The sequence below is a fragment of the Alexandromys fortis genome, unplaced genomic scaffold, assembly GCF_014885135.2.
Source record: "Alexandromys fortis isolate MF-2015 unplaced genomic scaffold, M_Fortis_MF-2015_v1.1 scaffold_0, whole genome shotgun sequence".
NCBI lineage: Eukaryota > Metazoa > Chordata > Mammalia > Rodentia > Cricetidae > Alexandromys > Alexandromys fortis.
Window position 1 is genome coordinate 32,633,892 of NW_026067949.1, and position 27,011 is coordinate 32,660,902.

General features: G+C 41.1%; 1 protein-coding gene across 2 annotated transcripts in view; it reads left to right on the plus strand.

The window, feature by feature from the left end:
• Polr2b (RNA polymerase II subunit B) overlaps positions 1-27,011 on the plus strand; it is a 31,869-nt gene that overhangs the window by 1,436 nt on the left and 3,422 nt on the right. Inside the window, exons 2-23 of one of the 2 annotated variants that reach the window (XM_050150309.1) lie at positions 700-772; positions 2,877-3,027; positions 3,591-3,703; positions 3,801-4,020; positions 4,503-4,661; positions 4,751-4,915; positions 7,119-7,315; positions 7,460-7,579; positions 7,985-8,171; positions 11,877-12,020; positions 12,748-12,887; positions 12,987-13,098; positions 16,373-16,527; positions 17,769-17,967; positions 18,565-18,733; positions 21,092-21,188; positions 22,102-22,196; positions 23,903-24,153; positions 24,234-24,323; positions 24,536-24,643; positions 26,504-26,617; positions 26,819-26,979. In XM_050150309.1, the coding sequence (XP_050006266.1) occupies positions 700-772; positions 2,877-3,027; positions 3,591-3,703; positions 3,801-4,020; positions 4,503-4,661; positions 4,751-4,915; positions 7,119-7,315; positions 7,460-7,579; positions 7,985-8,171; positions 11,877-12,020; positions 12,748-12,887; positions 12,987-13,098; positions 16,373-16,527; positions 17,769-17,967; positions 18,565-18,733; positions 21,092-21,188; positions 22,102-22,196; positions 23,903-24,153; positions 24,234-24,323; positions 24,536-24,643; positions 26,504-26,617; positions 26,819-26,979 (3,220 nt within the window). Of the gene's footprint in view, positions 1-699; positions 773-1,216; positions 1,389-2,876; positions 3,028-3,590; positions 3,704-3,800; positions 4,021-4,502; positions 4,662-4,750; positions 4,916-7,118; positions 7,316-7,459; positions 7,580-7,984; positions 8,172-11,876; positions 12,021-12,747; positions 12,888-12,986; positions 13,099-16,372; positions 16,528-17,768; positions 17,968-18,564; positions 18,734-21,091; positions 21,189-22,101; positions 22,197-23,902; positions 24,154-24,233; positions 24,324-24,535; positions 24,644-26,503; positions 26,618-26,818; positions 26,980-27,011 lie in introns of those variants that run through there. The other variant, XM_050150310.1, reaches the window with a different exon arrangement.

A 27,011-nucleotide genomic window follows, 5' to 3' on the forward strand; every position in this document is an offset into this window, starting at 1 on the left:
AGAATTACAAGTGTGCACCAGCATGCCCCGCTGACTGCTTATCTTGATAGCAGGGGTGTCATGATCACATAGGAGAGCAAGAGGGGTGGGAAATATCATCTGTCCAGTCTGGGCGTGTTGGCACACATCTTTAATCCCAGGACTTGGGCAGCAGAGGCAGGAGGATCTCTGTAAGTTCAAGGCCAGTCTCTTCTACACAGTGAGTTCCAGACCTGTTAGGCTATATAATGAGACCCTGTCTCAAAGACGAGAACATGTATATGTATATACATATGTAGATTGTACACATGTGAACTATGCATATGAACATATATGAGATATTACTATAATAGACTACCCCAGAGTGTTGCTCAGTTATTGAAATTCTTTTTCATCTCTTAATCCTTGCTTTAGTGTCTGAGGATGTTATTAGTCAGAACTATGATCTTACTCCTGCTTAGCTCTTAGTATGTTGATTTTCTGGAGCAGACAGAAATTACAAATTCACACAACGTGGCTGAACCTTTGTTGTAAAAACTGTGTATAGGAAGAATATTACTGTGACATAGGCCTATGTCATTAATGTCTGAAACGCTAGGAAACTGGGGTGAAGTGATTGCCTTTTATTTAGCAGAGTGCCAGTTTACTTCTTGGGGGGGCGGGGAAGGTGAACCAGTGGTGTCTTATTGCCAATGAGCATGGTGTTTTTTGTTTTTGCAGATATGCAATATGATGAGGATGATGATGAAATCACTCCAGATTTGTGGCAAGAAGCATGCTGGATTGTGATCAGGTAACTTTAGACCAAACTGAACAGGTAGATACTGTAAGATGTGAGGGATGTCCTGTAACTTTGTTCCTTATAGGTACATCTCGGCCTTCTCTGTGCTTGCTTATGTACTTAATGTGTGTTAGTTACTGCAGCGGTTGCTTTATGCAGACAGTACTATGTGCAACTCTGGATGCTGTAGACTGGCCTGACTTTGAATTTGCGTGTACGCCACTATACCTGGCCGCGTCCGTCCGTCCGTCCGTCCGTCCGTCCGTCCATCCAAGAGAAAAGCTAAAAAATTAATTTATGTTCTTCATTGGAGCCTTTAGATACCTTATACTACCTTTTCCTTCCCTTCTCTTCCTTCCTTCCTCCCTCCCTCCCTCCCTCCCTCCCTCCCTCCCTCCCTTCCTTCCTTCCTTCCTTCCTTCCATTCATTTTGTTTTTTTGAGACAAGGTTTCTCTGTATAACAACCCCGACTATCCTGGAATTTGCTTTGTAGACCAGGCTGGCCTTAAACTCACAGAGACCCACCTGTCTCTGCTTCCTGAGTGCTGGGATTAAGACGTGGCCCACCACACCTGGCCTACATCGTTTTATTTCTCTCTGTGCATTTCCTCCTAAAAGCATTGGAAGGTAACTAGCAGATACTCTTTTACATAATCACAGTACAGAATTAATTCTGATACAATAATGTTACTATTATTTTTAGTTGATTTATTTTATGTAAGAGTACTTTATCTGTATGTGTGCCTTTATGTCAGGAGAGGGCATCAGATCCCACTGTAGATGGTTGTGAGCTACTATGTGGTTGCTGGGAAATGACCTTAGGCCCTCTGGAAAAGCAGCAGCCTGTGCTCTTAACCATGGAGCCATCTCTCCAGCACCCAATAATCTTATTTAGCCTATGGAGTCTTCCCACATTTTGCTTGTTATCTCACTTATTTTTATAGCAAAGTATTTTTTTTCTTTCATCCTGGATCTAGGACTATTATGTTTTGAGACAGGGTCTCATTGTGTAGGCTAGCCTGACCTGGAATTTGCTGCCTCAGTTCTGAGTGTTGCACATTTTGTTGTTGTTTGTTTTTAGTTTTTTTTTTTTTTTTTTAATTTTTGGTTTCTCTATGTAGCTCTCACTGTACTGGAACTCACTCTGTAGACCAGGCTGGCCTTGAATTCACATAGACTCACCTGGATTTGCCTTCTGAGTGCTGGGATTAAAGGCGTGTACCATCACACCTGGTTTGGTTTTAGATTTTCAGTTTTATTTTTTTGTGTTTATATGCCTGTGTGAGTTTATGTGCACCATGTATGCAGCTGCTCATGGAGGCCATAAGAGGGCATGAGATTCCCTGGAACTGTAGTAAGAGATGACTGTGAGCCACCGTGTGGGTGTTGAACTTGGCTCCTATGGAAGAGCCGCCTATTCTTTCACAGGGAGCTGTGTTTCTTGCACCAGAACTATGGACTCTGAAGTGCTGGACCATCTCTTCAGCCCTAAACATTTTGTTTCAAGGCTTATTTATCTGCCTCCTTCAATCTGAAACAGTTTCTCGGCATGTCTTTTCTTAAAATAAGAGCTCAGGTCCGTTACTTTGTGTAGTACTTGTGGGATGTGGTTTGTCTGACTTTCCTTGTAGTTGTACTGGATGGGTTCTTTGGCAGGTGCACTATATTATTTGCATTTCTAAGTGTGATTGAGCTCAAGTAGCCATAGTAAGAACGTCCATGCAAAAGCAAGTAGATGATAAAGTAAGAACATGTCATGTTAGGAAGCTACACACTTACCAGTGTGATCACCACACTGGTAGTCACACCGTGTGTAACATGGCAGTGGGAAATGCTGTAGAGTTTGAAGTTGTTTGCAGATTGAAGCTGCCTTATAGTTCTTTTGTTGTACTTTAGTTATTTTGTCCATCTTTTTCCCGTACAAAACATAGTAAGTCTAAAAATAAAATACCCCGGCCTTATGCAGTGAGTGTCATAGATTGGTTGGCATTTCATTGAGTATTTGTTGAATTGGATTGAATGAAGTTAGGAAAATATGTGGATTAAATGAAGATGGAGAAATATGCTAGAAAACAAATTGAGTTGCAACTGATTATGAACTTAAATTTTTTCTAGTTCTTATTTTGATGAAAAAGGCTTGGTTAGACAACAGCTGGATTCCTTTGATGAGTTTATTCAGATGTCCGTTCAAAGAATTGTGGAAGATGCTCCGCCGATTGACCTACAGGCTGAAGCTCAGCACGCCAGTGGAGAAGTTGAAGAGCCGGTAAGACAGTTGTGTTCATGCTGTGGGTGAAGGAAAGTATTGACCTGGGTCTTAGTCCAGTACCAGTCCTCTCTCTCAGTAGCGTATGCAGTGTGTGTACAGCACCTCCCCTCAGCTCTGGATCTACAGCCTTAATCTCCCTTCAGATAGTATGTGTCTTTTGGTATTAGGATGGACCGTCAGGCCTTGTGCAACTAGGTAAAGACTCTACCCTGAGCTTTATTTCCTTCCTTTTTAGTTGTTATTTCTTAGCAAGGTCTTGGTAAGTTGCTCATGCTAGCCTTGAGTGGGTGGGCTCTGTTGCCAGCCTGGCTTTGAACTCAATATCTTCCTGCCTAAGTCTTCGTACTTAAAATGCTAATGTCAATTAAAATGGAGTCAGTAAAACTTTCAATGTGTGTTTTGAGACAGGATCTTGCTATGTATTTTAGTATGGCTTTAAACTCCTGATTTTCCCACCGATTTTCCCACTTTGACCTTTAAGACATACACTAAGAACCTGACCTTCAAAACTTCTATGGGGAAAATTATTTCTTCTTTTCATGCTTTTTGTTTAATTTCAGCCAAGATATTTACTGAAATTTGAGCAAATTTATCTCTCCAAACCTACTCATTGGGAAAGAGACGGTGCCCCTTCACCAATGATGCCCAATGAAGCCCGGCTAAGAAATCTCACGTAAGAGATACTTTTCTTCGTTAGCACCTGATATTGAGTAAAGTTCAGAAAATGCACCTTCACTTACGGCCTCCTCTGACCCCCTTTTACTTTGAAGGTACTCGGCTCCGCTTTATGTTGACATAACAAAGACAGTCATCAAGGAAGGTGAAGAGCAGCTGCAGACTCAGCACCAGAAAACCTTCATAGGGAAAATCCCTATTATGCTGCGCTCCACCTACTGCCTGCTGAATGGCTTGACAGACCGTGACCTGTGTGAGCTGAACGAGTGTCCTTTGGATCCTGGCGGCTACTTCATTATTAATGGATCAGAAAAGGTATAGTGGTACTCAAAACTCTAAAAAAAGATGGTTAACAGTTAAATTATTGCAGTTAAACTAAAGGGTGTACATTCTCAGGGGTGGAGACTGTTCGCAGGGTAAGAGCACGTGCTACTCTTGCAGAGGATCAGAGTTTGGTTCCCGGCACCCCCATGTGGAGTGCCATAATCACCTGTAAGTCCACTTCCAGGGGATCTGCTGCCCTCTTCTGGCCTTCATGGGTACCTGTACACACACACACACACACACACACACACACACACCTTCACAAAAAGAAAAGAAAAAGCACGCATTCCTACAGATAACCTGTAAGCTTTATGTCATTGTGCATCGTGGGCACTGGAAATTTGTTGTGCCCAGTTGTTGGAGCGTGTATATTCCTATCAGGTGGAGCCTATGTGACCAATTAAATAACTTCTTGCCACTTCAACGATGACCTTTTGGGTTCTCAACTATAACTTTTTTTACTCTGTCTATAGGTTCTGATAGCTCAAGAGAAAATGGCAACAAATACAGTCTATGTGTTTGCCAAAAAGGATTCCAAATATGCCTATACAGGAGAGTGTCGATCGTGTCTGGAGAATTCTTCCCGACCCACCAGCACTATATGGGTTAGCATGCTGGCGAGAGGAGGACAGGTACGGTGCGGCCTGGGATCTGTGATGCTATCCTGTGTTTCTCTGAGCTCTTGTATGTTCACATTCTGATATCTTTTCTTCTCTTCTAGGGCGCGAAGAAGAGTGCTATTGGTCAGCGCATCGTGGCAACTTTGCCGTACATCAAACAGGAAGTTCCCATCATAATCGTGTTCAGAGCCTTGGGCTTTGTGTCTGATAGAGATATTTTAGAGCATATCATTTATGACTTTGAAGATCCAGAGATGATGGAGATGGTAAGGAGAAAGCAGGTGCATGGTTCCTGTTTGTAAGAAGCCTAGATGCCGATGATTGCCAGCCCTAAAGCAGCAGACATGCTCTTAGGGCAACTCACCTGTCAGACACCTCCGGTGTTTACCATAGGAAAGCTCCGCCCGGCCTGAGTCTCTGCTGACAGTTCTTGAAAATTGTAAGAATAGTGCTAGAACCTTCTTTACTCAGATTTAGTTAGTTGGGTTTGTCACATTTTCTCTGTCTTCTTTTCGAGACCATTTAGGAATAAGTTGTAGTTGTCAAGCGTGCTGAGTGCAGTGTTTTATCTCTAGGAAGCAGGAGAGTCATTGATGTAATCATAGTATAATTATTTTTTTGTTTTGTTTTGTTTCATGAGACAGAGTTTCTCTGTGTAACAACCCTGGCTGTCCTGGAACTCACTCTGTAGACCAGGCTGGCCTCTAACTCTCAGAGATCCACCCGCCTCTGCCTCCCAAGTGCTGGAATTAAAAGTGTGCACCACCATGTCCAACACAGTATGATTATTGAAATCAAAGAATTGAAAAATAAATCAAGTTGGCAAGATGGCTCAGCGGATAAAGACTCTGACAACTTCAGTTCATTGCCCAGAACACACATAAAGGTGGATGGAGGCAACCAGCTCCGCATAGTAGTCCCCAGCTTCCACAGCGCACATCACACACACCATAGAAATAATAGCAGTATTAGGGCCAGTAGATGGGGCAGTAAGTGAGGTGCCTGCCACCAAACCTGTCTCAGTTAAGTAAAAGAACTGACTTGCTCTTAAGTATATTGGCTTTTGAAAATTACTGTCTGTTCTATTAGTTTATAGGAAGTATAGGCTGTTTTTACAGGCTTAGAACCACTGAGAATGTATAAGTTTTAATCTTCTGAAAGTACATTTTAATTGTTATACCTTTTAAAACCCAATCCCATTAACCTTAACCAAATAATTTTGTAATAGCAGTGACACCAGGTTTCTTTTAAAAAATAATTACTTGTGGGATATTTATTGTTTTTTGTTTATTGTTTTTTGATGCAGGGTCTCAGTTTTTGACCCAGGCTGGCCTAGACCTCACTATGTATACCAGCCTGGCAGTCTTCTTGACTCTGCCTCTTCAGGGCTGGGTCTGCAGACTTGTCCACCAAGTCTGGACTTGACCAGTCAGTTTATGTGGCTTTTTTCCGACCTTTGGTGCCACACTTAGAATTTGTGTGTTTAAGCTACTGTGTATGAATGAGAGAAAGCATTTCTATGTGTATAAGATACAGACTGAGGGTAATTACGGATGATTATGGATGCCAAGCGGCTTAGTGCTACCCCAGCTTTCTTATGCTCACTGTTTTGTACAGTTGGAAATTGAGAATAGAACTCAGGAGTAAAATTTAATCATTTACTTTTATTTTATATGTATTGGTGTTCTGCCTGCTATTTTGTATGTGTGAGGCTGTCAGAAGCACTGGAACTGGAGTCACAAACAGGTGTGAGCTGTCCTGTGAGTGCTGGGACTTGAACCTAGGTCCTCTGGAAAAGCAGCCAGTGCTCTTAACTGCTGAGCTATCTCTCTAGCTCTAGGAAAAAGTTGTTTGTTTTTTTTTTTTTTTTTTTTTTTTCTCCCAGGGGGTAGAGCAGGTGTAGGGGAGTTGGAGATTAAACCTTGGTCCTCACATGAGCCCTCAGATAGTGAGTTATACCCTATCAAGAATTATTTTATTTAACGCTTTCCTAGATGCGGAAACTGTTGGCTTGATTACTCAGAGGCTATAGATAGTGACAGGAATGGAATATAGGTCTGTTCACTAGTGCAGTGTTAAATATTCTCCTTTTCGATACAGTGAGTGACTTCATTGAGATTTAAATATTTCTTCCTACAAGCACTGAAAAGTGCTTTGTAGCTCTGCAAATTTTAATTGAACCAGGAAACTTTTCTAAATAGATTTGAAATATCTAAGTTTTGGTTTGGGTTTTAAATCATTGGTCATTAAAATATAAAAGCAAACATACTCCTTTTAAATTAGTGGAATTACTTCTATTTCTTGAGAAAGTGAATCACTTACACGGGGTGGATTTTGACAGATACTCCAGGTCTGAAATGTTGTGATTCCTTGGTTTTCTAACAGTAGGCTATAGAGTTATTTCACATGTTAGTAAGTCACCAGATAAAACTATAAATCTGGGAAAATTTACTGTAAACTATTTGGTAGGTTAAACCATCTCTCGACGAAGCATTTGTCATCCAAGAACAGAATGTTGCCTTAAACTTCATTGGTTCAAGAGGGGCAAAGCCTGGTGTTACCAAGGAGAAAAGAATTAAATATGCAAAAGAAGTCTTACAGAAAGAAATGCTGCCTCATGTCGGTGTTAGTGATTTCTGTGAGACCAAAAAAGCCTATTTCTTGGGGTAAGTTAAATTTTACTGTTTGAAGATCTTTTCTAAGTTACAATTGAGATAGAGTGTTTTCCTTAAAGCTAAGGATGTTATAACTTGTATTTTGAGATATGTCAAGAAAATCCAAAACCCAAGTGTTTTCATTTTCTTTTCTAGGTATATGGTTCATAGGTTACTTCTGGCAGCTTTGGGTAGAAGAGAACTAGATGACAGAGATCACTATGGAAACAAAAGATTGGATCTTGCTGGGCCTCTACTTGCATTCTTATTTAGAGGGTAAGGAATTGCAGAATGACATTGCTTAAGTAGAGAGAATTCATTACTTCATTTATAGCGGGTCTTCCTTAGTGTCCCAGAGTGGCTCCCCTGGTCTGCTGATATGCACGTGGGTGTTACGGGTTTAAACTCATGTCCTTGCTTTCACAGATACTCTTATTAACTTACTCATTTCCTCAGATGCCTAGATCAGAATATTTTAGCTTTCTTGATCATTGCCTCACTAAAGACGTTTTCTTTAGGCACGTTATCTTAGTTGGTCTCTCTACTACATGTGTATACAGGATATATAAACCTAAAATGAGTGTAACAACTTACCCTGTGACCTTTTTATGGGTGTTGTCTCTGTTGAAAATACATGTTTTGTGGACTTTTCCATGTTTACAATACCATCTTATTTGATAGAATGTTTAAGAATTTGCTGAAAGAAGTACGGATCTATGCACAGAAGTTTATTGATCGTGGAAAGGACTTTAACTTGGAGTTGGCAATTAAAACACGGATCATATCTGATGGACTGAAATACTCTTTAGCCACTGGGAACTGGGGGGACCAGAAGAAAGCGCATCAAGCCAGAGCTGGAGTGTCCCAGGTGAGGTGGCCACTGTACCTGTGCATTCATGGGAAAGACTTACAGGGACAGCAGGTTTTCATTTCATTGAACATAAGTGATTTTGTTTTCCCTTGGTAAAATTCATTAGGGGTTTTTGAATAATGAGGTAAATTTTCTCTTAAATTACCCATCATCATTAGAGAGTTAATTGTCTGGCTTGCAATTTAGAAACTCAAGATAGTAAACCAGAAGAGTCGTTTGTTATAAATGGAGACTGAACGTTCATTTCTCGGCTGCCCAGGAACCGTATTATTCACAACACTGGTCTATTTGCTCAGGCTTCTTATTAACTAACTTTTACATCTTAAATTAACCCATTTTTATTATTTTATCTTTACCACAGGCTGTGGCGTATCGGTAAAGTTCCAGCATCTTTTTCCTTTGGTAGCTACGTGGTGTCTCTTTGACTCCACCTACTTTATATATCTCTGTTCAGATTTCTTTACCTGGCCTTACTCTGCTGAGCCGTCGGCTGAAACAGCTTTATTCATCAACCAATAAAAGCAATAAATATACAAAAGGACATCCCACATCATTTTGTGATTTGGGAAAGTCTGAAACCAGTAGCTTTTTTTTTTTTTTTTAAATATTTATTTATTATGCATACAATATTCTGTTTCTCTGTATGTCTGCAGGCCAGAAGAGGGCACCAGACCTCATTCCAGATGGTTGTGAGCCACCATGTGGTTGCTGGGAATTGAACTCAGGACCTTTGGAAGAGCAGGCAATGCTCTTAACCACTGAGCCATCTCTCCAGCCCCCTACCAGTAGCTTTTTGATAGGGCAGGAAATATAACAGGGTCTTGATAGACTGCCCAGGTGGTCTCAAAACAGCGTTCCTCTCGCCTTACTGTCCAGAATCCTGGGGTTGCAGCTCGTGCCAGCAAAATTTTTGTCTCAAAAGCTTTTTAGAAACTAACCCAGAAAATTTCTAGGCTTGCTCTTTATCTATTTGAAAATATATTTCTTACAGTTGCTGTGGCTGCTCACACTTATACTCTGGAAGCTGGAGGCAATAAGATAGCTTCAAGTTTGAGGCTAGCTTGTGCTACAGAGTGAGACTCTCTGTATTCCACTATTTCTGTGTTTCTTAAAAAACATGTTTTTTGTTTTTTCTTTTCTTTTCCCTCCAAGACAAGGTTTTTCTAGTTACAACTGTCCTGGGACTTGCTCCTTATACCAGGCTAGCCTTGAACTCAGAGATTCATCTCCTTCTGCCTCCCCAGTGCTGGGATTAAAGGTGTGTGCCACCACTGTCTGGCTTTTATTTATTTACATGTGTATGTGTGTGTGTGGTGGCTTACTGAATCCAGGAGAGGGCATTGAAGAAAAGGTGGTTTTGAGCCACCATATAAGTGCTAGGAATGGAACCCAGGTCCTCTGCAAGATGGGTGCGTGCTTTTAAGTGCTGAGCCATCTTTCCAGACCCAAATTTATATATACATGTATATTTTTGGAGACAGTGGAGTTTGAACCTAGGATCTTGTACATGTTAGGCAAGAGTTCCACTGCTGAGCTTCACATATCCCAGCCCTCATTTCTATAATTAGTTGCATGTTTAATGAATGTAGTACCTGTTTGCAGGTACCGTAGTGGGGAAAGCTACTGATTTAAGAGGTTATTTTTTTATTTTTTTTATTAATTAAGATAGGGTTCATATGTCTCACAGGCTGTCTTCAAACTTAAATAGTTAAAGGTGACTTTGAATTTCTGATCCTTTTACCTATATTTTTCAAGTGCTCTGACTACCAGTATGTAGCACTGTGTCCCTTTTATAAGGTACTGGAGATTGAATTGAGAGGTAGATGGCATGCTAGCTAAATTTGCTACCAAGTGAGCTATATCCTCTAGGGAAAACTTTAAAATTCTTTTAAAATTATATTTTAAATAGTTAGGGTGATGCATACACCACGATGTGTGGTGGGCAAATGACAATGTGTGGGAGTCTTATCTTTAACCACGTGGGAGGTGCTCGCCATTTACCCGCGTAGAAAAGCTTTGTAGACACTCAGTGGACATTTAGCTTTTGTAGAATTAGTTTTTGGAGATAAGGTCTCCCTACTAAGCCTGGCTGGCCTTGAATTTAGAATTGCTCTTGTGTCTGCTCCCAAGTACTGGGTTACAACAGGTGTGCACCACCAGGCCTAGTTTACATATTTTCATAATTTTTTTTTGTTTTGTCTTGTTTTGTTTTTTTTGAGACAGGGTTTCTTTGTAGCTTTGGAGCCTGTCCTGGAACTAGCTCTTGTAGACTAGGCTGGCGTCGAACTCACAGAGATCCACCTGCCTCTGCCTCCCTAGTGCTGGAATCATATTTTCATAATTTTTAAAAACTATCTTGTATCAGTGTTACCTGAGTGATTTGGCATTCAGATTCCAAATTTAAGATCCTGATTCCTACTTTAAGAGGCTGCTGATGGCTAAGTATAGTTTGTAGTTTCTTTCCACTCAGTAAGGATTTATTTAGTGTACTTGTAATTCTGGGTTCACAACATGAATTAGATACTACCCTAGCCCTCTATGAGGTCATCAGCATCTACTGAGGAAACAGATTCGTGCCTTTGCCGCTCTTTAGAGAGTATGAGTTGGAGTGTAGTGAATGCTACATGTTGAATCCAGCTGAGTGAACTGCCTTTGGCCCTGTGATATGCCAGGTTCTAGCCCCTTAAAGATTCAAAGAGCAGTTTACTGTCTGCAGTTGGCAGTAGATATAATTAAAAGAAGGCTCTATAAGAATTGCAGCAGGTTACATACACCTACTCTGGGGATGCTGACAAAAGACATTTATTGAGTCTGGGAGGTTTCGGAAAGGCTGTTGGGAGCACCTGAGCTCAGTGCTGAAGCACATTGGGAAATGAGGATGGCAGAAATAACAGCTCACAGAGAAGCTGTAGAAAAGCATCTTAACATCCTGAGCAAAAGGAAGACCCACCAAACAGTGGTGTATATGGGGAGCTATAACAGCTCAGGACTTTAAAATCAAGGGGAAGGTTAGGAAAACCTGTTGGAGAGGTAAGCGGAGAACAGCTGGGGCGGGGGTGTGTAGGGGTAACATCATTTTTGTCTTCTGGGTGTATTTGCAAGGTTGGCTTTATGTTGACAGGTAGCAGGAAGATTGTTCAGTAGACTAGGTGAGAAATAATTGGGGCCTGGATTATAGCAGTTTTGTATGGATAGAATAAATTCTGAGAAATATTGAGAAAGTAGCTTTTAAAAAAATTTAAAATTTTATTTTTATTTGTGTGTACCTACCTGTGGAGGTGAGAAGATAGGGCCAGGTTCTCTGGTGCTAGGGTCATAGGTAGTCTTGAGCCCTGTGATGTGGGTGCCTAGATTTGTATGTCATATGTATGCTATCACTGCTAAAATGAAGAGTATTTAAGTTATAGATGTAAACAAGATTATCCAAGAAAAGATTAAAGACAAAAATACTCAATTATAAAAAATAGAACTTCGCTGGATGGTGGTGGCACACGCCTTTAATCCCAACACTGTGGAGGCAGAGGTAGGCGGATCTCTGTGAGTTCGAAGTTAGCCTGGTCTACAAGAGCTAATTTCAGGACAGGCTTCAAAGATACACAGAGAAACCCTGTCTTGAAAAAAACAAAAAAAGAATTTTGCTTCACTATGACAGTTTGATTATGGGTATACTCTGATTTTAAGATTTGCTCCTTTGTTTTCTAGGTATTGAACCGCCTGACTTTTGCGTCTACTCTTTCTCATCTGCGTCGGTTAAATTCTCCGATTGGTAGAGACGGCAAGCTAGCGAAGCCAAGACAGTTGCACAATACGTTGTGGGGAATGGTGTGTCCTGCTGAGACCCCAGAGGTAATTCATTATGGGTAATGCTCAGTTTAAAAGTTTGCTAGGGAAGACAGTAGCTGATGGCGGCAGGAAGACATTTCTTTAGTGGTGTGGCCACAGGTAAACTTCGCATGGGCACACGGGTCTGTAAGCAGCCCCCTGGAGCTCATTGGCTCACCCAAAACAAAAATGCAAGTCATTTTCTTGTTGGGAAGAAGAGGGGATTAGTAGTGGGAGGGAGGCAAGAGAGGAGGAACGGGATTGCATATGATCAGAATACACCCTGTAGTGGCTGGGAGATTGAGAGCTTGCACTGCTCTTGCGGAGGATTCGAATTTGGTTCCCAGCACCCATGTCGGGCAGCTCACAACTGCCTGCTACTTAATCTCCAGGTGATCTACGTTCTCTTTTGGTCATGTGGGCCTTAAATTCTTGTGCACATCCCCAACCCTGAATTAAAAGTAAAGATCTTTTAAAAATGTAGATCTTTTATATATATGAAAATGTCATAATGAAATGTGTAATTGATGCATGGTAAGAAACATTTTTTAAAATTAATTGAATGTCATAATCACCTCAAATTTTTTATTTAATTACGCATCATGGTTTAAAAATCAAGATTTTTTTTGTAATCTTTTTCTTAGAAAGTTAAGTGTATACCTGAAGCCAAATTGAAAGTAAAATGTTTGTAGAAAACAATTTGTATAGACATCTAACACCGATGTTAATAGTTATGTGGCTCATTCCTTAGGGCCATGCTGTGGGACTTGTGAAGAATTTAGCCCTGATGGCTTATATTTCAGTTGGATCTCAACCTTCTCCAATTTTGGAATTCTTAGAAGAATGGAGCATGGAAAATTTAGAAGAAATTTCTCCTGCAGCTATTGCCGAGTGTGTATAGATGAGTTTTCTCTTTAAACTGCTGCTAACTGTTAAGTTGTACTTAGTACAGAACCGCTAAATATAGAGTGCTTTTGCTTTGTCATTTAGTGCAACTAAGATTTTTGTTAATGGCTGCTGGGTTGGAATCCATAAAGACCCTGAACAGCTCATGAACACTCTAAGGAAGTTACGGCGTCAGATGGACATCATTGTATCTGAAGTAAGAATCTCCTTTTTCTTTTTACAGTGTTGACAATTGAACCCATGGCCTTGCTTACTATAGGCAAGTGCTCTTCCACCGAGCTATGTCTCCAGTTTGAAGTGAGTTTGTAACTAGCTGAAAGGGTGTGCTGTATAGATCTGTAGAGATGACGCAGGATCAGTGAAAACTCTCTTACTGGCAACTCCCCTGAACAGGACTTCCGTGGTTGTCATTATTTGTAGGCTAATACTTTAGGCTGATGTTAAGACATTGCCTGCCTTTTATTATCTTTATTTTAAAGACTTATTATTATTATCTTTATTTTTAAAGAAAAGCTTGTCTGTCTCTCTCTTTCTCTCTCTCTCTCTCTCTCTCTCTCTCTGTCATTTATCCATCTTGTATATGTGCATGTACACATGTGGGTATGTACCTTGAAGTGCATATGGAAGTCTGAGAACAACTGTGGGGTCAGTTTTCTCGTTGTCAAGTGAGTTCTGGGGACTGAACCCAGGTCATTAGACTTTGGAGTAAGCACTTTTACCGCACATTGGCCTTGCTTTCGCTTTTTTAATAGTAACTTTATGGGGAATATGTCCCAGTTTTCAATTAACTTTTGGGCAATTAACTTATTTTAGTCACTGATTTTTGTTTTCGCTAGATAGGGTTCCTCTGTGTAGCCCTGACTGTCCTAGAAGTAGCCCTGTAGATCTGCCTGCCTCTGAGTGCTGGGATTAAAGGTGGGTGCCACCACCATCTGCCTTGACTTCTAAGATTATATGTTAGAGTTAGGTAATCTACTGGAAATAGTTTGTTTTTTTACTTCTTTACATATAAGCACTTCAGTTTTTATAGTGCTATTAATAATTCATAAATCTTATATTCCATATTTTCGTAAAATATTTTATATTTTCTTGGGAGTATAGACTAGCACCACCCAGTAGAAATACAGTGTGAACCACATACACAATTAAAATTTTTCACTAGTTACATTAAAAAAGTAAAGCTGAAATAAATGAAATCATTTTAACACTATGTTTTATTTAACATATATCCAAAATGTTGCCCTTCAAACATTGTCAATATAAAATTGCTAGTGTAATGTTTTGTGTTTTAAAATATATTAGTATCTTTTGAGTCTGTAAAATTTATTCTTGTAGCTTATTTCAATTCAGAATGCTCATATTTCAAATACTCAAACTCTCTGAGTGAATTTTAAGCCAATTGTCTGCTAGGTGAGGAACTCAGGCTTTGGAATAAATGGGAAATTATGGTTAACACAGAGCAGTAGATGGGTGTGGTGTGCCTGCCTTTAATCCCGGTATTCTGAGGGCAGAGGATCTCTGTTTAAGGCCAGCCTGCTCTGTATAAAAGGAGTTCCTTGGAAATACATGTAATGAGTAAATAGAGTACTAAAATAAGGGTTGAGACTGTAGCTCATTGGCAGAGCATTTGCCTAGCACATTCCAGGCCCTAGGCTCATTCTCTAGTATAAGTGAAATTACTTTACGCAGTGAGAACGAAGCATGCAACAAACCCACTTACGAGTTTATTAGAGACAGGTGAACAGGCCTGGGGAAAGAGAGCTTGAAGATGGCGCCTTCAGCTTTTAAAGGCTGCCTAGCGCAGATGATGGAGCTCACGGGCTTACATAAGTGCAGCTGCAGCATGCTGGGATGGCTAAGTATTTTGCCTGAGTGCTTGTCTGCACATGTGTGGCCCTGGAACCCGGAAGTGCCACATAACAATAAGAACAAAATAAACAAAAAAACAAGTAAACAAATCTAAAATAAATTTTTATATATGTCATTTTACATTGACTTGAGTACCCTTCCAGATTTATTCAGCTGAATAATTAGGGTTATTTTTTTCACTCAGTTTTATAATTATGGCTTTTTAAAACATCGATTATCAGTGGTAATGAAGAATTATCTATTCTGTTTGATACTTGGTTCACCTCAAGTTTAGTAGTTTTATTTATTTTACTTCTGTTATTAAATTTTTAGTTTGCATGTGTATAGTGTTGAAGAGCAAACCTAGGGCCTCACACATGCTGAGGCAAGCTCTCCACCGCTGAGCTGTGGGAGCTGTGTGTGTCCTCAGCTGCTGGGATAATTGTCGGGGGTGGGGGAACAGCCTTGACAAAATACCTTTCTCTAGAGTGGAGGCGTGGGAATTTAGAAATATAGTAAAGAATACAAAGATGCGAATGAAAATAATAAAACGCAGAAATATATAGAATAGTATCAGGAGGGATTTTTTTCAGTGAATACTGAAAATTCGCCTGTGTTTAATTTTTCAACAGTTTAATATACCCCTGACCCCCAGAGGTAGGAGTAAAACAAAAAACTGCATTAACATACCAGTTGAAAGTCACAGGCTACAACCTAGACTCATACCCTGGATCAAACACTCTGTAGGCAAACCACTGGGTGGAATCCCAAGTTATTTTCATAAAGGGAACTAGAATTTAGTTGGATCCTTAGACTTTTGTTTTAGGCCAGAACCAACTACTTCCCATTCCAGGAACACTTGGTCTGGCAGCTAGCCACACCTGTTGACTATAGCCTTGAGAGAGCAGAACTCTTTGATTTACCACTAGATGGGAGCTTGCTGACAACCTAGAATGAACTAGAATCAAGTCCCAAATTCTCTGACCTTTGGCCTCCACAGATAAGTTTTTGGATGCTGTGTGAAGACGTGCCTCTGTCCTTCCTCACCTGCCTAAGGCATGTTCTGATTATTTTAATTAAGAGCTGAATGGCCAATAAGTAGGCAGGAAGGGGATAGGTAGAACTTCGGGGCAGAGATAGGAACTCTGGGAAAGACTCTGAGGCTGGAGGATTTGCCAGCCCAACTTGGAGGAAATCAGACTTATGGTACCAAAGAAAGAGCTAGTGATGTAAAAGAAAGACCTGTTACACTCGGCACTTTTATTTTACAAGTATGAATGTTTGCTTTCGTGTGTATGTGTTCCACATGTGTGCCTGGTGCCTGTGGAGGCCAGATGGGGCACAAGATCCTTTAGTTAGACCTGGAATGACAGATGTTGTCAGTCACCATTGGGTCCTTTCCAATAGCAGCAAGTGATCTTAGCTGCTGAGCAGCCTTTCCAACTCTGATTTTGGAGATGGAGTCTTACTCATTTGCCCATGCTGGTGTTAGACTTCTAGGGGCAAGTGAGCCTCCCCACTCAGCTTCCTGAGTGATGGGCCCAGGTAGTTGTATTTTTTGCTGAGTTGTAATCATACAAAGAAGTGAAAGTTCCTGAGATTGTTTTGTCTTTTATATCTAGGTGTCTATGATTAGAGATATTCGAGAGCGGGAGATTAGGATCTATACAGATGCAGGCCGTATCTGTAGACCTCTTCTGATTGTGGAAAAACAAAAACTGCTTTTGAAGAAGAGACACATTGACCAGTTGAAAGAGAGAGAATATAACAACTACAGGTAAGTTTGTGGAGTGAGATGAAAAGTAGACCATTGAGTGCGTTTTAGTTTAACCACTAGGCTGCACAGCCACTGTCACTGTCCCGTTCACAATGCTTCAGGGCCCTAGGAGAAGCCTTCATAAGCAGTTGTGCTCATTTTTCTCATTTTTTTTTTATTAATTGTACAGTGGACTTACTGGATTTGAGTTGAAGTGTGAAAACATTTTGATATGTTAAAATTTAATGAGAAATAACTTGTGTAATACAGTACGTAGTACATGTGAATAATATATTTTTTGGGACCATTCTTCCTATATAGGCCAGGCTGACCTGGAACACACAGTGAATTCTGATCGGTCTGCCTCAACTTCCTGAGTATGGGGAGTGTAGTGATCTGTTCTGTCCCTTTAAGAGACAAGCCCTGCCCACTCCCCCCCCCCCCCCCCCCCCCCCCCCCCCCCCCCCCCCAGGCAAGCTGATCTTCAGCTTCTAGCCTGAGTCTTTTCTGTCTCTTTCTCTCCCTAAGGCAGCGTCTGCCTCTCTCCCTTTTCCCACTTCTCCACTTCCTCTCCTCTCTGTGTGTCTCTTTCTCTGCTCTTCCTCCTTCTCGCCTTTCCCCTTCCCTCCCATAACTCACTAAATAAATTCTCTGCATGGCGTGCCTATCTGTCTCTGTCTCTCACCCGCCACAGCTGCGGTTCCTCACCCGCCATGCAGTTCCCTGCCTGGGATCTGCTGCCCCTCATGGCCCATGCCCTCTGCAGCCACTCAGGGAACGATGCCGTTTTATTTTTACCATAACAGGGAGTATAGATAGTAAGCCACCATTTCTTTCATAAATAAGAAATATAATAAAAATGGTAAACCTTTCAAATTTTACTTTTAATAGTATTATAAGTCTGTATATTGTAAAATATCATGTATAGTTAAAAAAGTGAACACTCTCAATTTATACTTATCAATTTTGCCATAGTTTTTTATAATGTCCTTTTCACAAACACATAGGAGTAATGGGTGGATATATATTCCACCAGACCGTATTCTCTGTATTATTTACTTCCCACCCCACTGCTCAAGTACAGGTCTTTAAAACAAAGTAAATAGGTATAGTTTAACTGTGTGTGGTGTTGTGTAGTTTTTTTTTTCGTTAGCATGCATCTCTGAATTTTTCTTGTATTAGTACAAACGCAAGTAGGAGTAGTTTTTAATTAGTAGAGTTTGTTCTAAAGTGTTTCAGGAGAGTGAGTGGATTGTTTTTAGTTGGCAGGATCTGGTGGCCAGTGGGGTGGTAGAATATATTGATACCCTGGAAGAAGAAACCGTGATGCTTGCGATGACTCCAGATGATTTACAAGAGAAAGAAGTAGCTTATTGTTCCACGTACACCCACTGTGAGATTCACCCATCAATGATTCTCGGCGTCTGTGCGTCTATTATTCCTTTTCCTGATCATAACCAGGTTGGTCGTGCTTCTGTCCTGATTTGCAAGGAATTGGGAAAGTAATAAGTGTAGGAATTCGTGTGAAATCTTGCTGAAGGTGTGAGTTTGTACAGAGTCAGTAGTTGACGTGTGTATTTGCTGCTTTTCTGTTCCTGTGCTAAAATCCCATGACCAAAGGCAGCTTAAAGAAGAGTTTGTTTTGGGTTCTGCTGCCAGAGAGCAAAATAGTCCTTGTTGGAGGAGCAGAGGCAGAGGAACAGGAACCTGAGAGCTTAAATCCTTACCCAAAAGTGTGAAGTAGAGCACAATGTGGGCATAGCATGTGGCTTTGAAATGTCAGAGCCGGTTCCCAGTGATTCCTCTCAAAGCTGAACTTCCCCAAACAGCACCATCAACTGGGAACCAAGTGTTCAATGCCTGAGACTGTAGTTGCATTTCCCACTCAGACCACAGTATCTTGCTCTTGTTTTGTTGAGGCATCAGTGGTTCTTATCTGTCTTTGAGAAAAAAAAAGTCAGAAACTTTTTAACCAATTATTTTTCCGATTTGTTATTTTTTGTTATTATTAAATTCTCATTGTCTTTTTTTTTGTTGTTTTTTTGTTTCTACCATTAGTCTCCTAGAAACACATACCAGTCTGCTATGGGCAAGCAGGCTATGGGAGTTTATATCACCAACTTCCATGTTCGGATGGACACCCTGGCCCATGTCCTCTATTATCCCCAGAAACCGCTTGTGACTACGCGTTCTATGGAATATCTACGCTTTAGAGAGCTGCCAGCAGGTGTGTTCAGTTTCCTCTGGTTTTAAAGGGTTTCCCGTGCTCAAGACACTTCAAGGGAAAGTGTTTGGGAAGATTAAGATTTCATACCATAGCTGGGCAGTGGTGGCGCACGCCTGTAATCCCAGCACTCGAGAGGCAGAGGCAGGTGGATCCCTGTGAGTTCGAGGCCAGCTTGGTCTACAGAGCGAGTTCCAGAACACCCAAAGCTACACAGAGAAACCCTTCTTGGAAAAAAAAAAAAGTTTATTAGCTATCATATTTCTTTCTTTAAGAACTCTGCTTAGCTTCTTTTCTTGACGTCTAGTTGTTTTAGATTAGAGTCTAATCCTCTGTGGTGTGTGTAGCTGCAAAGATTGTCCCTTTCTGTAGGCTGCTTCATTTCTTCGTTTGATTGGCAGTTCCCTTTGCAGGGAATTATTGGCCATATTTTCTGAGTGATTAGAATCCTATTCAGAGAGCCATCCTGTGCTGATATGTAAGTGTACTCTTCACAATCCCCTGAAACAGTTTCTGAGTTTGAGGAACTTACGTTGAGGTTCTTGAATCATTTGAAGATTTACTTACTTTATGTGTCTTGCCTGCATGTATGTTTGTGCACCGCATTCATGCAGTATCCACAGAAGCAGGAAGAAGGGTCAGGTCCCTGGGTACAGGGATTACAGATGGTTGTTAGCTGGACATTAGTCAGACAATTGGGAAGCAGAGGCATGCAGAGCTCATGCAGTTTGAGGCCAGTCTGGTTTACAGATTGAGTACCAGGTTAGTCAGGTTTATAAAGCGAACCCTGTCTTAAAAAACAAAACAGAATCCGCCCCCCCCCCCCCAATTAGATAGCTGTAGTTGTGTGTGCTCTGTCCTTCCAGTGATCTGTGTGTCCGAGTTTTTGCGGCTTCTGTTACTTTGGCTCTGCAGTATACCTTGAAATCAGGCAGTACTTCTTATGCTCTGGTTGCTCTGTCTGTTTGGGGTCTGTGAAGAATGCCCCTGGGACTTTTGTTGGTAAGGCACTGACTGTGTAGCTTTCCCTTGGTAGGGTGGCCATTTCCACAGTATTAATTCTTTGGTCCATGGTCCTATGAGGTCTGGTGTTTCCCTCAGTTTCAACACTTTTTAGTACTTTAATTTACTATGCTGTTTTAACACTTTTCTCTTTTCTTTTCTAGAAAAGTCTCTTGTAGAGCAGGCTGGCTCACTATGTAGCATAGGCTGGTTTTCCTACTTATGCCTTCTGAGTGCTGGGACTACAACTATGAGCCACCATTTCTGGCTTCTTTTTTTTTTTTGTCCTTTTGAATATTTTTTTATTGTTTTTTTTTTATTTTTTTTTTTATTTATTAAAGATTTCTGTCTCTTCCCCACCTCTGCCTCCCCATTTCTGGCTTCTTAATTCTTTATACAGTATCAGTCTCTTGTTACTTACCATACTGTGTGTGGGTGCCACATCATGCCATGCGTATAGATTATAGGAGAGTTTTGTGGGGTCAGTTCCTCCCCTTTTACTTAGGTTCCAGGATCAGACTCGGGTTGCCAGGCTTGCACAGCGAGTGCCTTTATCCTTTGAGCCATATGCTGACCTTCTTTCTTTTTTCCTGTTCCCTTCCTTCTCTTCTCTCTACTCTCTCCTTCCCTCTCCCCTCTCCTCCTTCCCTGTACTCTTTAAAGATGGGATAGATGGTCTTATGTTATACAGGCTGTTCTCAAATTCCTGAATTTCAGTGATCCTCCTGCCTCAGCCTCCCCCGAGTGTACTAAGAATTAATTGTGGCTGGGAAGACCGCAGCACTCTGCGGTGAAGTAGGAGAGATCAGCAGGGTAAGACCAGTTTCATATTTAGAGCTAGAATTTAGAGCTGGGCAGTGGTGGCGCACATCTTTAATCCTAGCACTTGGGAGGCAGAGGCAGGTGGATCTCTGGGAGTTCGAGGCCAGCCTAGACTACAAGAGCTAGTGCTCCAAAGCTACAGAGACACCCTGTCTTGAAAAAAAAAAAAATCAAAAACAGCAACTAGAAATTAGGAGGCAAGGGTCTCAGGCTTGAGTTCTTAAGTACTTCAGAGTCGTACCTACGTACCTTTGACCCATGAGAACAATACTTGTTTTGTGTAAGGCTCAGAGTTCCTGTGAGGATCGGGGAAGCACTCTGACTACAAACCGACGTAGATGTAGAACTACTGAGAGTAAGGATGGAGTGACAGCTTCACTAGCAGAGGTTCAGGGAGGAATGGACATTGACAATTTCCATGATAGAAACATCCAAGCATTTGTGACAAAAACGATTGAAGAAAATGGATTTCAAATAAAGGATGGATCTTCCTGCCACCCAGATGGTCCTTAATGTGTGATATTCCATGTACTGCAGGAATCAACTCAATTGTGGCTATTGCTTCATACACGGGCTATAATCAAGAAGACTCCGTTATCATGAACCGTTCAGCTGTGGATCGAGGCTTTTTCAGGTCAGCTTTTGGTAAAATTTGTGGAAACATAGATATAGTGAAAATAGATTTTTTAAAACAGTTTTTAAAAATGGGCTTGACTGTTCTAATCCAAAGGCAGAGACCTGGTTGGTGTCACACAGCTCCAGACAGTGGTTCTTGTGTCTCTGGGTTTCAGATGTGATATTTTAAATGTCTTTCTGTTGTAAGCAAATATATATTTGCATTTAGGTAATGCAGAAACATCTAAGGAAGAAATAAAAATAAACCTTAGAATTCCAAAATAACTCATAAAATGATGGTGCATTTCTTTATAGTTGTGTTTGTTCCCTGTACAGGTGTGGTTGTTCACTGTATAGTTCAGGCTGGCTTTGACGTCATGGCACTCCTTCTGCCTCTGTTTTCTGAGTGTTGGGATTACAAAGTGCCCACCACATTTGACTTCCTAGTTTTCTCTGTTTTACTGATGCAAAGATTCATGTTAAATATGTAGCATACGAAGGTTGCTTGAAATACAGGGAGTTTAGAAGAGAAAAAATTTCCCCCTGTGTAATTTTATAGGCTAGCACTAGGACTAAAGTGTGGACATTTATGGCTTCATATAAAAATGCCTCAGTGGAGATACCTGAGCAGATACCTGGGCTGGGCATTGCTCAGTCCTGTTATGAGAGGACCTCTGCCGCTGGGAGCTGGATTTAGTGACCCGAGTCCCTCCTGATCTCCCCTGCGATGGCAAGTGTTTACAGTTGTCAGTCAGAGGCTCCGTGGAAAGCCCATTTAGGACTGAACCTTGACACTAGTACATAGTGACTTTTGTCCCTGTGTTTTGGTTCAAATTGTCTCCCAAATATCAGTTAAGCCAAATACCGTTGCTGTAATCTAAGCCCTCTTACTAAAAGAAAGTAGAAATCACCTTTGGAACTCTTGTTTTTAGGTCTGTTTTCTACCGATCATACAAAGAACAAGAGTCTAAAAAAGGATTTGATCAAGAAGAAGTGTTTGAGAAGCCGACCCGTGAAACATGCCAGGGTAAGAGACACCGACATCGAACTGTGGTGCTTACAGTTGATTTGCTGTAAACGCCTATGCAGTGTGGCCAGGCTGGGCTATTGTCCCTCTGTAATGTGGGAGTGAGTATCCTGCCGTTCTCTTAGAGCTCAGGCTTCAGAGCATTCTGGCTTCAGATATTTCCTCCCTACAGTCTGTGGGGAAGACAGGTTAGGAAAACAAGAGAGGCTGTGTGGTTTAGGGCCACGCCTCCAGCTGCGTCTCTCTGTGCTCTTTGTTCCTATTCCTCAGTGTCTCCTGAACTGTGGTGCAGGCTTGTGGGATTTACCAGCTAAATATTGCTAAACATTTAGAAATGGTGAAAAGCTATCTAGCGGTTCTTGTTTCTTCTTGCTCCCAAGGTATTTAAAAGGTACTCTCGGGGGATTGATAGGATGCCCTAGGAAAATGGGTTGTCTGCCACAGTTTGACTCCTGAAAGTATAGTGGGAAGGTACAGTGTGTTTTCTTTCCTTAAATTCTTCCTTTTACTGAGTACAAATTGGGTGGTTCTGTGTAGCCATAAGTGGGTGTTTGTGGAATTAAGATGTACAACTCAGCCAGGCATTTGGTAGACACCTACCTTTGATCCCAGCATTTGGTAGGTAGAGGCAGGTGGATCACTTAAGTTCGAGGCGAGCCTGGTCTACAGAGTGAGTTTCAGCACTTTTACACTGAGAAACCTTGTCTGGGGCGGAGGGGGTAGGAGCACAACTAATTGTTTCTGGGAGAATATGTAAAGGAAACAGACATTTTCTCTTACGTAACAATGGCTATACATTTAAGAAAGCCTCCAGGAAATGTGTCTCTGAAATCTGGCTTTCTACAGTATTTCTTCTTCTTCCACTTCCTCCTTCCTTTTTTTTTTTTTTTTTTGTTTTTTGTTTTTTGTTTTTTCGAGACAGGGTTGCTCTGTAGCTTTGGAGCCTGCCCTGGAACTAGACCAGGCTGGCCTCGGACTCACAGAGATCCACCTTCCTCGCCTCTCAAGTGCTAGGATTAAAGGCTTGTACCACCACTACCTGGCTGCTGCTGCTTCTTTTAATTATTTTTATTTTCTGTGTATGTTTTGTTTTGTTTTTTGAGACAGGGTTTCTCTGTGCCTGGCTGTCCTGAAACTCTCCGTGTTCCACCACTGCCTGGCTGTGTATGAGTGTTTTGCTTGCATGTGTGACTAATAACTATGAAAGTCAGAAGAGGGCATCCAACTAGAGTTACAGATACTTAGGTGCTACCATGTGGGTTCTGGGAATCAATCTTTGGTCCTCTGGAGGAGCAGCCAGTGACGTAAACTGCTGATCCATCACTACAGACCCATTCCCTCCCTACGGTCACATTGAAATAAGGATTTTGCTTTGTAGTCTTTGCTGACCTTGAACTCATAGTGATCTGTCTGCTTCAGCCTTCTGAGTGCTGGGATTAAGGGCATGTGCTACCATGCCCAGATATAGTAGATTTTTGTTGTTATTGTTGTTTTTAATTTTGGTATCAGAGTGCAGAAGTTTATAGTGTTTGTAATAAGGACAGTAATGAACAGGATTTGTGGCATTAGCAATTTCCTCTGAATTATCACTGATTTGGAACATAGTTATATATGTGGTTTTTCATGCTTGTTGGGGGAATTATGTGGCATTTTAGATACTTTTCATTAGTGTCGTTTAAGAAACGTCCTTGTCTGTTTCCTCACAGGTATGAGGCATGCCATTTACGACAAGTTGGATGATGATGGTTTGATAGCTCCAGGGGTTCGTGTATCAGGAGATGATGTTATCATAGGCAAAACAGTCACCCTGCCTGAGAATGAGGATGAGCTGGAGAGCACCAACCGTCGGTACACCAAGAGAGACTGTAGCACTTTCCTCAGAACGAGCGAGACAGGCATTGTGGACCAGGTTATGGTAACTCTCAACCAGGAAGGATATAAATTTTGTAAAATAAGGGTGAGTATAGCTTTATTCATGTAGATTGTTTTAGAAAGTAATTGCATTTCAGGTTCTAACCTATTCTTGTGTGAAATCAGGTACGCTCCGTTAGAATTCCACAGATTGGAGACAAATTCGCTAGCCGACACGGTCAGAAAGGCACTTGTGGTATTCAGTATAGACAAGAGGTAGGTGCCTTTGGTCTTTCTCAGGCCTAGCCCAGAGTTGTATTGAAAATTAATTAAAGTTTTCTGTAACTTGATTTTTTTTTTAAATTTTAGTGTTTGTTAACCCACCATGTTGAAGAGAATAAGACACAGGGTCATTTGAGTAGTGTGAGCTCTAGCTATGTCTCTGAGAGATTCCAGTATCTTTAAGTCTCTTAAAATCTTCTTTGTAGGATATGCCTTTCACCTGTGAAGGCATCACTCCTGATATCATCATAAACCCCCACGCCATCCCCTCTCGGATGACCATTGGTCACTTGATTGAATGTCTTCAAGGGAAGGTAAGATTTTATCTTCAAAAACAATAGGTTCCAAGTTGATGTTTCTTTCAGCATGGTCATCATTTCTCTGATATTTGAGCCAAGATACTTTGTTAAAATATAATATATTTTCCTGCTTTCAGATTGGTTATTATCCTATTTTTTCATCCTTTATTATTTTTAAGAAATTTTGTGTGGTGGGCGGGTTAGGGAGATGACTCAGTGGGTGAGAGCATTTGCTATGTAAACATGAGGATCCAAGTTCATTCACGTAACAAGCCATAATACCAGGGGCTGGTAAAATGGCTCAGCAAGTAAGGGTGAGTGTTACAAAGCACGAAAACTTGAGTTCAGACCCGAACTCACATGGTGGAAGGACAGAACTGATCCTTACAAGATGACCTCTGATCTCTGCATAAATAGATTAAATATATAAATAACCAGGGTCTGGGAGCTATAACCCCAGTGCTGTGATGTGTGTGGAGACAGGAGAATCACTGTAGCTTGTTGGTCATGAGTCCAGCTTCAAGTTCAGTGAATGAGACTTTCTCAGGGGAATAGGAAGAATGCTGGACCAAGAAACCTCATGTCTTAATTGTCTCTGTTGCCATGATAAATAAAGCATCGTGACTAAAAACAACTTGAGGAAGAAAGGGTGTTTTAGGGTTTCTATTACTGTGAGTAGATACCGTGACTGTGGCAACACTTATAAAGGAAAACATTTATTTGGGTGGCTTGCTTACAGGTTCAGAGGTTTAGTCCATTATCATCATGACAGGGAGCATAGTGGTGTGCATAGACATGGTGCTGGAGAAGGAGCTGAGTCTGCATCTTGAGCCACAAGCAACAGGAAGTGAACTGTGTCACTTCACTGAGTGTAGCTTGAGCATAGGAGACCTCAAAGCCTACCTGCACAGTGACTCACTTTCTCCATCAAAGCCATACTTCATAGTAGTGCCTCTCCCTTTGGCTTGCCCAGTTTGTTTTCTTGTATGCCCTAGGACCACTTGTTCATGGATGGTACCATTCCTGGTGGACTGAGCCCTCCCATAGCAATTACTAATCAAGATAGTGCTTCACAGGGTGATCTGGAGGCAGTCCCTCAGCTGAGGCTCCCTTTCCCAGGTGACTCTTGTTTCAGGCTGACAGACTAGCTGACACACCTGATGTCCTCTTCTGGCCTCCACACCTGGATGTGTGTTCTCTTCCCATACACGTATACGTGCACCAACACACTCCATGCGTTTGCATATACAAAAATTGCAAAGTTTTGCCAAGTAAGAAGTTTTGCATAAGTACCTTGTGCTAGCTGCCATTGGGACTCAAGACAAAATTTTTTTTTTCAAGATAGAATACATATAGCTTTTACATATATTTGTAGTAATAGCAGCTAACTCTTTTCTATAAATGAGTTAATTCATGGATGGTTAGCTCAGTGTGGCTTTAGGAATATTAAATTTTTGGTATCAACTGTATATCCATCTTTCAGGGAAAGTTTTTCTGGTTTTGGCTATCTTGTTAAAGTAGAATAGTGGTAGTCAAACACATGAATGTCTGTTTATGACAATGTCATAAGCAACTATATGACATGTCATTTTAAGACATTAAGGTAAGAGGTGTTTGGGCTTCTTGGTGTCTTAGTAAATGATCCCACATGGTCCCATGGATAAGACTTGTCTTAGAGAGCTTTTTAGCCTTTTTTCTTTTGTGGGGGGAATTACTTTGTTACAGATACCTTAGGTAAAATATTAATAAAATGAATCTCAGTGTATCACAATTTTTATAATAGATTTTAATTTTAAAATCTTTTCTTCTATAGGAAATATTAGTTGAGTATATCTTTACCGGTCTGTAATTTCTCTCACGTGCTTTTCTTCCAAGGTCTCGGCGAACAAAGGTGAGATTGGCGATGCCACTCCATTCAATGACGCTGTCAATGTGCAGAAGATCTCTAACCTTCTGTCTGATTACGGCTACCACCTCAGGGGAAATGAGGTACATTGACTATCACAAGGCACCTTGTTATGTGTGTAGCAAAAAGAAAGCCTTTACATGGACAAGTCATTAGCATGCAGCATGATGAAGTTTCACAAATAAACACATCGACGGGTCGAAATCCCACACCGAGGAAAGAAATTACCCAGAAAGTTTATATGCCTTGAAAGTTAAATGCAGAAAAACCTGTGTCTGTTTTAGGTCCTCTACAATGGATTCACTGGTCGAAAAATCACATCACAGATTTTTATTGGCCCCACTTACTACCAGCGTTTGAAGCACATGGTGGATGACAAAATTCATTCTCGAGCTCGGGGACCTATTCAGATCCTTAACAGACAGCCCATGGAGGGCAGATCTCGGTAAGCGAGCTGCGCCGTCAGTATGTATTATT